This window comes from Paralichthys olivaceus, chromosome 20, assembly GCF_024713975.1.
Source record: "Paralichthys olivaceus isolate ysfri-2021 chromosome 20, ASM2471397v2, whole genome shotgun sequence".
NCBI classification, from domain to species: Eukaryota; Metazoa; Chordata; class Actinopteri; order Pleuronectiformes; family Paralichthyidae; genus Paralichthys; species Paralichthys olivaceus.
The window spans coordinates 13,809,081-13,825,895 of record NC_091112.1 but is presented as its reverse complement, the minus strand read 5'-3'; the positions used below and the strand labels follow the sequence as shown (position 1 = coordinate 13,825,895).

The 16,815-nt window shown below is 42.8% G+C and overlaps 1 protein-coding gene across 1 annotated transcript in view; it reads left to right on the top strand.

The window, feature by feature from the left end:
* The window catches only part of csmd2 (CUB and Sushi multiple domains 2), a 235,903-nt gene that overhangs the window by 3,270 nt on the left and 215,818 nt on the right, over nucleotides 1–16,815 (top strand). The window contains exon 2 of the mRNA XM_020090893.2: nucleotides 13,992–14,208. Within this exon, the coding sequence (XP_019946452.2) occupies nucleotides 13,992–14,208 (217 nt within the window). The remainder of the gene's footprint in view (nucleotides 1–13,991; nucleotides 14,209–16,815) is intronic.

The following is a 16,815-nucleotide window of genomic DNA, read 5'->3' as shown; positions in this document are numbered from 1 at the left end:
TCATGACATTCGCTTGTGTTCCTGCAGTCGTGAGGCTTCTGGGGGAAGAGATGGAAAGAGGGTGTGTGTTTGTGTGTGTGTGTGCGCGCAGGCGTCTGTGCGTTTCTAGTCAATGACGCAGCGAGAAAAACCTCGGCAAATCAATTATTTGGAATTTCATAAATAAAAAAAACCCAGTTCTTACTAGTGGAAAATGAATGATCTCGTGTGTTTGTGTAGAAATAGAAGAAGAGGTTCTAGTGAAACTCTACAAACACTGTGTGGTGACACCTTCAGCAACCTGGACAGCGACAGGCGCTGCTGAGTTTGCCAATGTTCAGCACCACGGACAGCTCCCGCAGCCAACAGCCTCGGTAGCAGCTGCTCATCGGCCTCATTTAAACCTTCACAGGCAGATTCACATCCTCACATCATGACGTGTCTGCTTGTTTCAACAAAGAATGATAGAGTAAAAAAATGCCAAAGAGGCTGTTACATACAGCTCCAGCCTCTCGAATGCGAAGATTCGCTGCTTTCCATTCATCCATTGTCTCGTCTTTGAAAAACACAAGGAATCTGTAGGTGTCAAGTGGCTCTGGAGGAAAGCAGTTCAGTCGTTTATTTTCTCAGGTGGGAAATTTAACTTTCAGTGAGGTGCAAAAGACAACTAATAACATACTTGAATTCAAAAGTACAGCTTGAATTGCTCAAGGATCATCATCACAGGGCCCTGCCCAGATAGCACATGGATGTGGGCCACTTCCGGCAATGAAACGGCACCTCTTGCTTTGATTTGGCCCGGACAAAACAGATGGAAGCCTAAAGGTTGCCCACTTGTAAAATAGGAAATGTGGACCAAATATCTCAAAACAAATGTGGGACATTTTTGGCAAACAGGAGCGGGTGCCAGTATCCCACGTGATATGTGGGCTGGATGACACTGCGACAGTGTGACAGTGTGGGCAAAATCTGAGCCAAAACAAATTTGCTATGTGGGTGTGGAATGCCCATGACCTCATCAGCCACCTTCACAATGTGGCTCAGTTGATATTCATCCTTAATATTTAAATTTGTCAGACGGATCTTCGCTCTAAGATCCATGAAGATCCCAAACTTACTGTAAATCACCTCCTTCACAACAATGCTTGGTAGCTAAACTGGAGTTAGTTCAGTGATCTTGTGTCTTATAGCACCCTAGTATAGCCAAACCTTCACACTAATCAGTCTGCATGTCCTAAGTACCTCATATGTGTTATAATTCTGTCTATAATAGTACCTCACTTCCCTTTTTTCCCATCATCTCCCGCTCCCACCTGCCTGAAACTCTCAATCTCAAATTCTCAACTACCTGCACGCTCCATTTCTTCCCGTCTCCCATCTGCTCTCCATATTCACCGTTGAGCAATAAAGGAGGTGATGGGGAGCTCAGAATCAGATGACTTTATCTATTTACTCAAAACTGAGGGATGTGCAGGATCCAAAGTTGGTGTGTATTGGAGTGAGTGGTGGTGAAGAAGACGATGGAAACATAGAGGAGCAGAGAGGAAGAAAACAGATGAGCAGTAGGGAAGGAACTGACTGGGAGAGGTAATAAGAAGCAGAGGAAGAAGACAACTGTGGAAGTACAGTGGTGATAAGCTTACACCAGCTGGGAGATAATCTGGGCCCTGTGTTTCTGTGCCTTTTGAGTGCCGGGCGATTTTCCTCACTTTAGTAAATGTCCTATTTGGACGGCTCAATTTCTTATCAGGCATCAAGCAGACTCCTATTTCAACATCTACCAGCATGTAAGTGAGCTTGTGGGCACATGTATGGGTGTGTTTGGATGAGTTGCCACCCCCATTCACTCCAGGATGATTAGACTAAAGTGTTGACAAGCAGGTCATTAGTGAGCTCAAAAGGGGCCACTGAGAGACGGAGTGTGTGTGTGTGTGTGTGTTGTGTGTGTGTGTGTGTGTGTGTGTGTGTGTGTGTGTGTGTGTGTGTGTGTGTGTGTGTGTGTGTGTGTGCAGCTTTCAGATGATACAAGCGCTTCGTCCTCGTCAGCTCCCCTTGTTTCCCCTCCTACCTGCTGATGCGTCATGCTTCTCTTCTCTCTGTCTTCCCCTCCTATCTTCTCCTGTTCTCCTCCCTCCCTCCATCCCATCACCACCTCCTCCCCCCCCACCCTATCTCTGGTGATTCACACTGTCATCTGTCTCCAGATGGCCAGAGCTCTGTCACTGTGCTTCGTCACACTGATCACAGCCACACCGCTGACACACGTACACTCACATACACGCAGTCAGACATGCACATAACACAAAATGAATCATTAGACCTCGTGAACTTAGAAGGATGCACGTGTGCAGAATTCCTTGATTAAAGAGGCACTCAGTGAGATGATGAGGAACATCCAAATTTTTTTTACTAAAGTGCAGTTGCTTCCTCTGCTGTCTCACCTAGTAAACACAAACACTCTCTCTCCCACAGCGTCACTGTGCTTTGTTTGAAACCCTTTGGCGTCCTTCCCTTTTTAACTTATTGGGTACCATTGCATCATGTTTCAATGTGCAGGGGGGGGTCTGATTGATGTCCATTGTTCTCTGCTGCAAGTTTAAAGTTGACACATGAGTCAAGCAGACCACAGACTGTTGTCTGCTGATAAGCGGTGAGACCGCTTTATTTAAGTTTCGGAAACCTGATTAAATGATAAAAACATAGCTGCGGAGGACTCTGTGTACCCGGCCGACGGGGACCACTGATTTCCTGGGTTGCGTAGAATGCGAAGCCCGGTGTACAGAAGATTTCTGTGATCGGCGTGACCGGGTCATTGTGCCCTTAATGCTGTTGCCGAGCAACAGAGCTGAATTTGGACACGATGAGAAGATTTTAATGCCCTTTGGTTTGTGTACCATTAGCTGTTCAGTTGAAGCATGATACTCAAGCAATGGACGCCTCATCCCTTGCAGGCTCTATTACCTATTGAAGAAACAGTTCATCAATGAAGTGCATTACATCCTGGGATAGGCTGGGCAGTTTAGACTTGTTAGAGCTTTTGTTTCCTTCGGGATGGAAGCCCATTTGTCAGCCACATTTGAAGGAGCCTGCGGAATGGGACAGCCCTCAAATGCAGCCTCAGAGGGATGCAGCCCTTGAAGTGAGAGACAGCTCTAACCAAGCACCCTCAGTGCCTACACATAAGTGTTTGTAAGTTGAATATTTCTGTAGTGTACCCTGCACATTGAAAGGTGTTTGTGTATGTGATGAGTTGAGAAGTAGAATGCATTGGACTTAACAGCATAACCCTTGGTATTACCAGAAGGATTGCTTTCATTACATATGAGGCATCACATTCAATCCGAGGCATTTATATATCCAGGGACTCTGGTTGTAAAGTCAGCAGCTCCAATGGAACACAAGCAGTGAAACATCTTGTTGGAAAACAAATGAGAAATACTCTTGTTTTCTTCAAATATCACTCCTAGCGTGTCCCTGAGCTCGGCATCAAATTAATAAATGTATATTTTGGCTGCTTTGCTTATCCAGGGAATATAAATCTAGCACCGTTGCTCTGTTCTGGCAGTGCTCCTGCTTCACATTCAAAACACACTCCCGTGAGTCGTTCTGTTTAACAGCAGCTATCTCCTATTAGCATTTCCAGCTCCTTTAAAGACGCTGGATGGAAGGTTATAGCAAAGTGCCTTCCCAGGATCTGTGATTCTTAAGGCAAACGTGATTTCCATTTAACTTTCCCTTATTCTAATATATCTTTTTCCCTGTACCAGCTTCATTTGTACTGGTCAGCTCGTAGATGCGCACGCACTGTAACTGCTGTCAGACGTGTCAGGAAAGGAACATATGTGCTTTGTCAATCTTCCCTGGATGACCCAATAATACAACAAAAAATCCAGAGTTTACACCCCCCTGAGCCAGGGTAGGAGATCAAAGTCTCAGTCTTGATTCAGATTTCCGTTCTTTGTTATCAGACATAGGAATTTGCTCCAGTTACTGTAAATCCCCAAAACCTGCGAGACGGGTGTAGATGCCCCATCTGTCTTATATAGACACAACACTCAGACCAGGGATTCTTCAGCTTCCTGATTTACACTGTTCTTATCAGGTATCAGTGATCCCAGAGATTGAAGATTAGATCCTGGGCAGGAGGTATCTTGTCCCCGTCCTTGACTTTTCCCCCCCACCTTTTCCTGTACCACATCCTTCTCTATTCCATGTATAGGTAATCTGTCAGTGGTCTCTCTCTCTCTCTGGGAAAGAGGTAGAGTCGTCATGTATGGGTGGATAAAATGGGAGGTGGGGAGCCTATATTTCTACACTTGTCAGGTCCATTTTTAGTTTTGGATTGAAAACATTTGTGTTTTCATTCGTATCTATTCTGACTTATATTAAAATTTTAGTTTATTAGGATCAACACTGGTATGTTATAGTCATTACTAAGAGATGTTAATCTGATGTTAGCATATGTGTGTTGGCCAATCTTATATGTGTTGCTGCCACGGAGGATATAAATTCCTAATAAGCAGAAGTGAGTGGAAAGCATCTGACGTCATTACTGCAGAAACGGACTGGACAGAGTATCTGTCAGAGCAGAGAGAGAGAGAAAGAAGCTAAAGTGAAGTTACATTTACAAAAGCTTGCTAATCTCTTGGATACATTCAGCAAAATATCCTGTTCAGACCTGGTTTTTACACAACGTCTTGAGTTATTCAATTACAACTGGGCAATTCTGAACGCACCCAGATTAGATCACTCAGATTACATCCAGAGGTGGTCTTGGACACATTCGGACAACTTTCTTTCTGCTGTTTGAACAGAAATGTCTCCTGGGCCACAAAGAGAGGACCACTGACTCATGTCTTCTGACCTCCTACAGTTGAAATGTATATTTATGCCTCTCAGTGTCCATATGTTGATTTGTTTGTAGCTACCACCACAATATTAACACTGACCAACACATAAATGAATGATGAATGATGGAATTTGCAAACCGTCCTTATTATATGCGTATATACAGCGGGGAAGAGAGATCCAATCAGAAGTGGTCACAGGAGACACATTTGGATGCATTTCAATACCAGGTGTGAACAGATGAGAGCTTTCAGCTGTCCACTTGGGATCTGACCTCTCAGGACGTTATTGAGCGTATTATCTTAAGTAATCATCATAGAGGTCATTGCTTATTTGATACAAGCCAATATGTGTTTAATAAAAATATATTGATTGACTTCAGTAAACACGCACATTACTAATTCAAGTTTTTCACATCCAAGGCTGCTAGCAGTGTGTAAATTCAATGTCATAAAAACATTATGGGTAGCAGTAACTATTATTACTATTTAAAATAAATGACCATGCCCTGAGAGTGAAGCATGCAAGCCCATTCATTTTGACTGTGGTCTTCAGTTGACACCGGAGTATTCCTTGGGGAGCAGTTAGGTTCTGAGTTGAAAGGTCAAAGTTTATCTAAAGTTAGTGGAAATGAGGCTGATTGATTGTCTCATAGATGATCCTGCTGAGATGATCACGACCTGACCCCTGGATCAGTGCTTCCTCTCAGGTTTAATACACACTGCTGATAGAGGATCAGATGTTCATGAACACACACATGCACATAAACAAACACTGATAGGTAGGTTGAGGAGTCTTACTGAAAAACGTTTTTCACTACAGATCACTTGTCTTTAAATACAATTTGGCAGATATTCTGTAAACTTACCTAATTTAATGTAATGAAGATCAAAGTGCACATTCATCATGGGTCAGTGAATTACTCAATTCTTGCATATCAATAAGGAGTCAGGATCACAGCCACATATATTAAACACTGCATGACCTGACTCCTGTTGATGCTACTAGTGCAGTGCCTGTTAACTTTTCATTGTTCGTGTGCTGGTTTTTGTGAGCAGAGCTTTTTATAAACAGTCTATGGTGCAAATTGATGTTCATAAACATTGTGTTCATTCTACCTGGTTTATCTGTGATTTTAAAGTCAATGTCTTTCATAAAAATGAAACAGAACGTTTTTTATTTCTGTTCACATGTGTGGTTTAAATATAAGTTTGAATAATTGACTCAACTGCAGATTTTTTGTCATGTCGGTTAATTCGACCCAGTCTTCAGACCCAAGTTCACAACTTTTCAGAATAAAACCTCTGCAGTTCAGCTCAAAATAACAAGTGAATACTATGCTTTTACTTTGAAAACAAATTGCTCAAGAGGATGTAATAATATGAATGTTTTTGCCATGACAGAGATAAGCACCGGATATGATATGGCAAAATAAAAATGAAAAAATAATTAGGGCCGCCCCCTCCCTCCCCCCACTGACTGCAAAGCATTGTTTGTCTGTTAATTCATTTTTTATTGATATTAAACTTATCATTTGCACAAATTGAACCAAATTAAACACTGCACTTCCTTGGGTCCTTAGACAAGATGAACCGTCCAGGAATGTACAGGTAAGATGGATACTTGAGTCAAGAACGTATATCTTTAAGTGCAATTTAAAGACTTGAGAAAAAGAATGGCTCTCCAGCATAGGCTGATTCAAAAGTACCTCAGAGAGCCTGGCTGTCAGATGTGACGGGAATGAAAATGAGGTGATAATTGACTTTCGCTGTGTCGCAAATTAGCGTCACACATTATTGTGCTTTTTTCTATAAGTGGCAGGGAGACAGGAAGAGGAAATGGAAATTGTTAGAGGCATGTACAGTACCATGTCTCTGCATGTGTGTGTGTTTGGACACTCTGTATTGTGCACGACTGTGTGGGGATTACGTGCATGTGGAAGAGTAAGTGTTAAGGCAGTCTCGAGCAATAATAAGTAATTTAGGAAAGCGATTTGTCTTCATAAGGGTTCTCCTGTATCCCCGTTGTCATGGAAACAACATTGAAACTTATGTGACACGAATGTGAATGAGACTCTTTGAACTGCACTTATCTCCTCCTCCTTTTGTTCTTTAAAAAAACCCTCATCTGTTCCTCATCAATACAAATGAGTGAACACGCACACACATTTCTCCAGGCATCCCGCCTCACTGTGTTTTGTGTGGGAGGCCCATCGTTATCAGAGCTGAATAACCTCTGCTGTAAACAAGGGGGTCTTTCTGAAAGGGAGGAACATCAACTGTAACATGCCTCTGACTCTGAAGGGGTTATTTTCTATTGATCAGTTTGAAACCTCGTGGGTGGATGAGGCTCTGCATTGTTCACAATAACCCCAACTTACCACAGGGCGATTTGAATTTATTGATGAGAAGGACTGAGGAAGAAACATGTAGAATTCACACAGTTTTTTCTCGGTTGAACCAGTGTTGGAACAGGGTGTAATGTTTAGTTTGAGAGGATGGGTTAAAATTGTGTCAAAGTATGTGGGTGGCTGTTTTTTCTTTCTGCTGGGTGGGTGGCTACGTTGCAAGTCCTTTTGGCTGGCATGATAATACCACTGGTTAAATATGACCCAGCTGGAAGGAACTGCCTGCCTCTCCCCTCCTCTTCCTCTCTGTCTGAGAGAACACATGCTCCATTGTGCTTCTTTCGCCAGGCAGCAGTGTGCGCATGCACTCTCTCCACTGTGCTTTTCTGCATGCTTGCCTTTACTGTGTTTCAGCATACAGACATTTTCTTTGAGGCTTAAACTTTGCACGTGGGTGTTGTTTATGTCCTTACCCCACACATGTCACCCTCCAGCTATGTTGTTGTGACAATGTGCGTTCGAGTTTTTGTAAATGCGTGTGTATTAACTACGTGTTGCCATAGGCGTCAACAGATCTTGAAAAAAATAAAAGCCACAGTCTAAGATGTGAGTGCCACAACTGGGGCAACACCACATCGAAAGCAGCCGCATTGTCACTGTGGCATAGATTTGTGTTCCCTAATTTACAGTTGAGTGTATTCTGACAATTCCACATATGTTTGCTTGAATACTCTCTGTGGGTTTGCACAGATAATCTCACATTCATGCAGGAGACCGTCACGAGCTCAGCATGTGCACCATTATAGAGGCCCAAGCTTTCCTGCCTCTTTAACAAAACAACATTTACCATTTAGCCCAGTGGTAACGACCTCAGAGTGGTGGTGGAGGGGGCGACTAAGTGGGAGGAAGCCTATCACTAGCGCCTTCCACTGCATTTGGCTTGTCTGTAATGGCAGACATTGTGATACTGGCCCGGACATTAGCCTAATGTATTGAGGCGAGCAGGATCGCTGAGCTCGCCTATTTCAATTTTAATGGCGGCCATCTAGAGGTTAATTTGGATATGATGCGGTCAAGGCGCACATACGCGCTGACACGTCAAGAGATAAATAGTGGTGCTGAGAGGATCTATGGGGCGGAAGGGTTTATCTTCACAGCAGGGAGGCAGTTATTGACACACACACACACACACACACACACACACACACACACACACACACACACACACACACACATTTGGCTGTTTGAAGTTTACTCATGGGGTAAGTTGGATGTGATATTGGACAGCTTTGTTACTCAATAAACCCTCTGGGATTCACTTGTGTGGTTTGAAATTACTCCATGTTTGCTCCCATGGGATGCTCCTGCTATGGATAGGGCTCCTGATGGACCACATATATTAAAACTTAATGGTTCCTCTTGAGAATTAGGAAGAGCTGAACTCTGTATTTCAGCAATGTAATTTTATTTTTACAGCGCCAAATCAGAACATGCATTATATGAAGCCAAGGCAGTTACAATATTATATCTCACGATTGCGAAAATGTGCAAACACTGTGAAAGTGGACATGAAATAAACTGCTTGACGAGTTGATTGTCAGACTGATAATAATAGTAGTGATACTTCCAGGTGCTACAATTTAATTAAGATATACTGCACTTATCAAGACAGTGTAACAATTATGTCCTGTTGCGTTTGATTTATCATTTTTCATATTTTCTTTTGTGTTTTAGAAATCACAGCTTTACATTTAATGGCAAGTGTCACAGACCCACTGTGTGAATTTCCAAGGGACCTCTCTTTAACTCTAAACAATAACTTTCTGCTAAGCTGTATCCCCTCATGCACGGCTTTAACGTAAGTCGTTTCTATTATTGACTGCAGGAACGGGACGCTCCCTGCAAAATTGTCTTTTGTCCAAAAGCAAACTTGAATTGCAGATGAGGGGACGAGACAGAAGCGGGGATGAATAAAGCAACAAGGGGGAAAAAAAAGAGGACGAGGCCCAGAAAGGAGATTTGTAGTTCTGTATTGCCTCTATTGTTTGTGTCTTTTGCGGCATTATGTGAATGCAACGTTTGGATTATGTTCGCCAAGATATAATTTCCTCCCGTTGAGTGTCACTGTAGTCGGTGTAATTGTATCTCAGCAGAGCAGTTACATGAGGATATGTGACACTGTACTCAGTCAGGGTATAGGGATTACACTCATACATGTGCAGACAACCAATACCTCTGTGTACAGAAATGTGTTCACACTCACCTCACTTTACAGTCACAGAAACACACACACAAACACACACACACACACTGATGAAGCATCCCCCAGTAGACCTCTAGCTTTAGCTCACGGTGCAGATTAAGCTCGATCTTGCTATGAATGTCACACTGGCTGCCTGTGACCTCGGCACACAAGAGCAACAAGATGCAAAAAATAGCTGGGAAAAAAAACAACTCCGATATAGCCTTCCTCCTCTTTCCAACTCATTTACGCCCCCTGGCTATTGCTCTTCCTCTCGTTGACCTTCTGAGAAGCACTTTCTTTCCCTCTCTCCCTTTTCCGCCGCTATTTTCTTATCATTTCCCCCCTAGTTTGTCCCTCACCTCACCTTTGCTTCTGTTATTATTATTATTATTTCTCACATCATGGCTCACAGCTTTTCTTAAAGATCCATAGAGTCAGTCAGTCGACGCCACGTCTCTCAGTCTAAGTCGCTGCCACCTCTCCCTCTTTCTCCTTCGCTCTCTCCCTGTCCCCCTCCTCCGCTCTGAGGGGTTTGCTGTCCTGCCTGAGCACAGCACAGTGACCATCGATTCATCAAAGTGTCACGGCGCACTGCAGCAGCTCCGTGGGACTGCTACTAAACAACTGCCCTGGCAAAGCACACAATAGCACCTGCACCTCCACACACACACACACAGACACACACACCTGGAGTGCTGCCCCAGCAAGGTCACACACTCATTTGGCAGCACGCTCGCCAGAGTTGCCAGGCGGACGCTGCCAGTGGCACAGTGGGGCTAAGCAGTGGACAACTTATCTGTTGAACATCCATAACTGTGGAGCATATAGTTTAACATTCCAGTACAAGGCAATGCAAATACCCCAATACACCAACCACTAGAGAACCAGTTTTCAGTTTTGCTGAGCCATCACACTGACACAGTTCCTGTACCACGCTCATAAAGGTTCAGCTGAAGTCACACAACTTGAGAGAATATGACCTTCTACCATGCCGGTGGTCTAACTGGGCTAAAACGGCACTGCCAGCAGTCTGTTTATAGGGTCTTTATTGTGTGTCACTGGGGTCAACTGCAGGATGGGCTCTTCCCTATAGATTTACACTGAGGGGCTTCAGAGTAGGTCACCAGCTCCCAGCAGCTAATTTCATAATGCACCCTGGGCGAGGCTTAAATAATTCAACCAGGCTCCGAGTGCTGGATCTACTTAATCAAAGTCTCTGGGTTTTCAAAGAAGAGATTTATGTTCCTCGGTTTACCTCCACCACACGTGTATCTTATATGATGGTAAACTGTTTTGTGAGTCACTGGTGCGAAGACCCAAGGAGAATATGAATCAGTGTGACTCTACAGTGGAGCAGACAAACATCTGGCTAACATCCCCGTTATCACTGCGTAATGTGGAAATTAAAACTTGATGATGCTGTAAATCAGTCCCTAATGTCCGCAAATGTGAGTTCTCTAGTGAACTTTGATGTGTCTGTTTTTTTTCTGAGTATCCCGTTATTTTCAGCGAGGATAAAACGTGTCAGGTCGTAGCCCCCACCCAAAAAAAACCTCTCTGAAAGCGCCATCTTCGTCTTTCATCCCAGATTGCGTGCGTCATTATCGATTTTAGAGTCGGTCACTTGGCACAGGTGGGCACACTTCGAAATAGCATTTGGCCGAGCTCTGGCAGACTCAGTAGATTCTTTGTCATGATTTTTATTTATTTATTTTTCGGCTCCGCTTAATTGTACCCATAAAACACAGTAACTGCTCCGCTGCTTGGTTGATCACCTGTCGTATATCAATATGTTCCATCGCCTACTAACACATGAACTCTGGCGTTTTCACTTCTGCTGCTGAAACTCACTGGGTCGATTACAATCTAAAAACATTCATTTTGAACACCAAGAGTTTGTCTGAAGTGTCGAAGAGGAACTTCTTAACCGTAGCATTTCAATTAAATCCCGAGACTAATGATATTTATCATAACAATAACAGTTCAGCCATTTTAACCTCACTGGTATTGTTTTGTAATCCAGCCTGGCCCACACCAACCCAACTCATTACCTATGTACAAGCGGTTCACAGTCCACTCTGACCCCTATCAAGCTCTGCCATCGTGAGCCATTGATTGGCATTTGTCTGATAGAGGCCCGTTAATGAAGGAGATGATGAGGAGATTATTGACAAGGCTGTGTACATGAAAATCAGGTAGGAGGTATGGATGTGGAGGTTTTACTTGGATATTAGTATTGACCTGCTGATAATGGCAGGTGTGGATGCTCTCGTTTGGCCTATTTAAAGGCTTTTATGCAAGATCTGAGGGCGAAAGCACTCGCTCCGGTCTTATTGTGTTCGTCGCTGGTTAAAGACGAGGGAGGTGAAGAGAAGAAATGTGAGCACACACTGTGATGATGTTATTTTTAGCACCCTATAATATTTAATACATGTACTGTTAATCTTATTTTACATGGTGTTGTTCGTTTTCATCTTAAAAAATCCACCGCACAAATCTCAACACCAAACAAAAGAGCTGAACTCTCAATGCAACAACTGGCTTAAATGTATTCAAGTGTCCGGGGTTCAAGTGTGCGCACGTTAGCATCTTCTGGAAGAGGTCAAGCATGTATGAAGTGCTGAAAAGTGACGAGTGAGAGGCCCCGGCCAGGTTTTTTTGCTGAGACGGGCCCCGGGGAGTCAACAGTGGCATGATGGATGATATCATCCTCCTTCTGCTAATTCTGATGCTGATGCCTTTCAGACAATCTGGATCTCCCCTTTCCCCCACCCCAACAAATGTGTGTGTCTGTCAGATTTGTTTGTTGGTTTCGTATTTCAGGATTCATAAACACCCTGATGTGCCACATAGCCCCTGAAATCTTTTTATTATTGCTTCGAAAAACAAATCCAGCGTTCGCTCATCTGGCTAACCAGGGATTATCCGTGTTCACACTGTAATGTTTTTTTTTGTAATTTCTTTTTCTCTTTGTACTTTCTTAACCCCCCCACAAAAAAGAACCTTTATTTATTTTAGTTGTGTTGTAAGACTGAAGGGAATGGAAATTACTTTCCTTAACCTGTAAATCACTGTTGGTTTTATCCAGACGTGATGGAGGGATTTTTGATCTTTGGGACTTGTTTCGTCCAATCAGAGAGTGGCGCACACAAAGTAGCACAGAATCTGTGTGTTTCACAAGCTTTCAATTATTCAATGATTCTCACATTTCCCCTTGAGGGATGCAACAAAGCAGGCTTCACTTTTACATGTTTCAAAGCTGCAGTGTGTTTACTGAAGATTCCTCTTATTTAATGCCCTCAGGTAGTTTAGCTCGTTTCCATTGCATCGATTTGCTATAGACATTTGCACAGTTGTAAGTAGAAATACAAATGAACAGAACAAAAATGTACATCTACCGCTGCATAGTTTGTGTTCTTGAATAATGTGGGATATGCTGATAACAGATGTCCTCCAATTATATCCTCTTAATTACATTTTAATCAGGCTACATTATGATTCAGGTTCGTGGCTGGAGCAAACAAAGGGAAAATACAAATTGTTTGTATAAATAGAATGTGTTCTTGCATGACAATCTAATTTAGTACCTTTGTGAGGACGTTCATTTATCCAAGCTCCTTTTGTGTGACCTTAACTCAGCTTAGGTTAATAATTCTGTGTATTCCTGCAGTCTTAGGGCACAAGCTCCAGCTCTTGTCCGGCTTGTTAATCTTGTCATCTGTGTATGACAGACTAACGACCGACTGAAGAGAAGAGATCAGCTTCCACATCAACCTGTTTTGATTGGAGGAGATAGCCATGTGTTTCATTCGTTACCCATGAAACCCATATTCATTTGTGCATCAGCCCTGAGAATCCAAACTGAAAACACACAGGGCTGCACGATTTTCATGTGCGATCACACATCAGTCCACATTAGTAATGAATTTCACCTAAATGCCTGCGATGAACATTGAGTAAAAGTCCGGGCTGTGCTCACATCTGTGGGAGACGGTTGAGTCCAATAACACACATACATTCTCGGAGCTCACATGCCACACTCCCACCCCACACTCAGTAGTGATGAATGGCAACACATGCAATTAAGGTTTTAGATTGCAGGAAGTTTGAGTGGATGTGAAGAAACATGCAAGATGAGTACTATTATTGTGGTATTCAAGTGTGTGTGAATGTGTGTGTGTGTGTGTATGTGTGTCCTCCCCTGTTACCCCCCATCTTCTCTCCTCCAGCTCTTTCTTGTATTAATGTGGGAACCTATTACTAATGTGGTGAGTGAACAAGTGTGTGCTGATGGAGATGGCAAAAGATGGGAGAGTTGTGAGCCATTTAGCACCGCTGTATTAATGGCTTGTGCTGCACGCTGTAGGTGATAATGGATGTTGCAGCACTTGACTGTGGGTGTGCATTTTTGTGTGTATTTTGTATTATTTCTATTCTAGGACCTGGAGGGGTGTTTTTTTTTTTTATAATTTGTTTTTTTTTAAACTCATAATTTCTGCACAGTGCAAACTATTCTAACAGGTCTTACCCCCTTTTGATAAATAACCGTCTTTTTCTTTTTTCTCTCCACAGGTCAAAACTGCAGTTACACACTAAACAGTCCCAATGGGACGATAGAGAGCCCCGGCTACCCTTACGGTTATCCTAACTACGCCAACTGTACATGGGTGATTGTGGCGGCGGAGCACAACCGGATACAGCTGGTGTTTCAAGGCTTCGCCCTGGAGGAGGACTTTGACCTCTTGTCTGTATATGATGGGCCGTCCAGCCCAGGGAACCTGCGGACAAGGTAAAGTTGGACTCAGTGTTTAATGTGCGCATGTGTTTTGGTTTAAGAAGTCATTGATTTTGGTAACATGACACTTTGTCCATAAAGTTACTGTTGGAAGATTGCATAGTATGTTTATTACACAGCCTGAATGAAAAGAAGGTAGAGAGACGCTGTGTTAATACTTAACTGTAATTCCTGTTGTAAGTGTTTAGTCTTTTTAAACATATCTTATCTACTTGATCATTTACATGTTTGTGGAAGGTACTTGCAGTCCATGAGCATGTAGTGTCGACTCAAAGCGCTTTACAGCATTTTCTCTGTCTCACATCAATCACATACTGCTGGCACAGCCGTCAGAAGCAATTTTGGAATTCAGTATGTAGCCGAGGACAGATCGTACACAGAATGGGGAAGATTGAAACACTGACCTTCTGGTTAGTGGACGACCTCCTGAGCCACAGTGAACAGTGGAATAGTTGGGAATAAAGAGCTGAGATCTGTAATATTGTAAAACCCCAAAAAATCCCTTTTATTTTTTCATTTGGAAGAGATCCCGATAAACTGTTGTTTATTGTCCACAGTAAAGCTCCACCACTATTTATAGGCCAATATCTCCATTCCACTGTGATTTAGAGTAGCTGCACACATACAGGCTATGTCTCAATTCGAGGGATCCGCATCCTTCTGCATTGCTGCTGGCTGGACTCTTGTTCACAACATATCTACTCACCCAACCACGTATCCTTTGCATCATCAGATTTTGTTGTGCTGATGTTACCATTTCCTCTGATTACAGCAATAACTGGTGTAGCTACAACACGATTGTGAGCAATTACTAAAATGGCAGAAACCATTGAAATGAAACCCAGAGCTTTACAAGTGTCCTTTAAAGACTCATTTGGACTTGGAGATATTGATAAAGGCAGCGGACTGGAAAGTGGAACAGGTGAAATTACAATAAAGACTATAATCACTGGCAGTTTGGGCAGAGCCTCTTGTGACTAATACAAGACTTTCTCTGTGGAGACGGTGACTGCATCAGAGTTTACTCGCTGGAATTCTGGGCACATTTTGCTCTTCAGAGCTCCCAGCAAAATTAAATAAAGACCACTTGGGTGTGTGAAGACTCAAAAAAACAACTTCTGAATTAGCAGCGTCATTCTCCACCCCATGCAACCAGCAATTGAGCAGCCAGGCAGAGTGCTGCTTTGTGCTAACTTTCCAAACTGAGTCGTAGTCACCACATATACTGGTGTTTATTAAAACAGGGGCATTTCTTCTTCAATCTTAAAAATAAATCATGTCTGCAAAAACAAATAAATGTTTATTCGAGAAGAGATAAGATATCGTTGTCAAGAATATGCCGATGCAACAGGTGGTGGTATGACCTACACATAAAGACATGCTGGCCAATAAGAAGTGGTGAAAACCGTGGATGTAGCAGTTGTAGAGCGTCCTGATGGCTGTTCCTCAACATAGTGTCAGAGGAACTGTACATTTAAACTAAGCTTGTCACAATATCAAATTTTCATCACATGGAATTGATAACAATATAATCATATATACATTTTTTTGTATAGAAAGTGATTTAATACCAATAATTCTGCGATCAGTCAGTATAGCCTCTGTCAAGGAAGTTATGTTTTCACCCCTGTCCGTAAATGAATTACGCTCAAAATAGTGAAAGGCTACCTACTAGGGTGTGATTACAGATTTCCCCATTAATGTATAAATGATTTATCATAGAAGAATAATTAAATACTTACTTAAAAATCAAAAGATCTGTTTTTCACCTGAACCCGGTTTGTGTGTTTCAGAAAGGTCAACATGCAAAGGAAAACCTCCATTTAAAGTGGAGTAGGTCTGAAATATTGTTTCACTGGTTTGCAGTTTCCTGCTCATTGAGTTTAGGCTGTGGAAATAAATATCTTTAGCCTGAATTTGCTATCAAAATAGCCACTCTATCTTTTATATTAGCTGAAATAATTAGATACAGCCAGAGAGCTGCGACTCACTGATGTGTTCTCCTCACACGCTAAATCCATTAGTAACAATTTATGCATCTGATCAGTTGGCGCCACATCAGAGCTTCTTTTAATTCCTGTCACCTTCCGCTATGAGCTTAACCTCGCAAATACTTTAAAGTTATGCAAGCCCTGCAGAGAGACGGATGACAGAAACATTCATGAGGGCCTTTTGTCACTGACACTGTTCTGAGACTCGGCCTTCTCTGATTCTCCCTGTCAATAACCCACTACCTCACCTAGTCCACATGCCCTCACTTCCCCTCGCTGCGCCTCTCATTCTGTGAGGAGAAGAAGAAGAAGAAAATCCGTTATGGATCGGTGTTGGGCTCCTCAGCCTTTTCTCCTGTTTGGACCTCTGGGCTCTGTTGTGTATTGATGTGGGGCGGAGGGTATGTGTTCCACTAGAGGAGGAAATCTGGGAAGAAAATAAAGAGGGAAAAGGTTTTTGGGAAAGGAGAGAAAAGATGAGAGGGGTGGAGAAGCTGCAGCAGTTTTGGGATTTCATTGGGAAAATGGTTCTTCTTTAGATTCTGCCTGTTCTGTTTTTGACCAGACGCTCTTAACTTTCAGAGGAGGCGTTTTGTAAAAGTGAGACTTG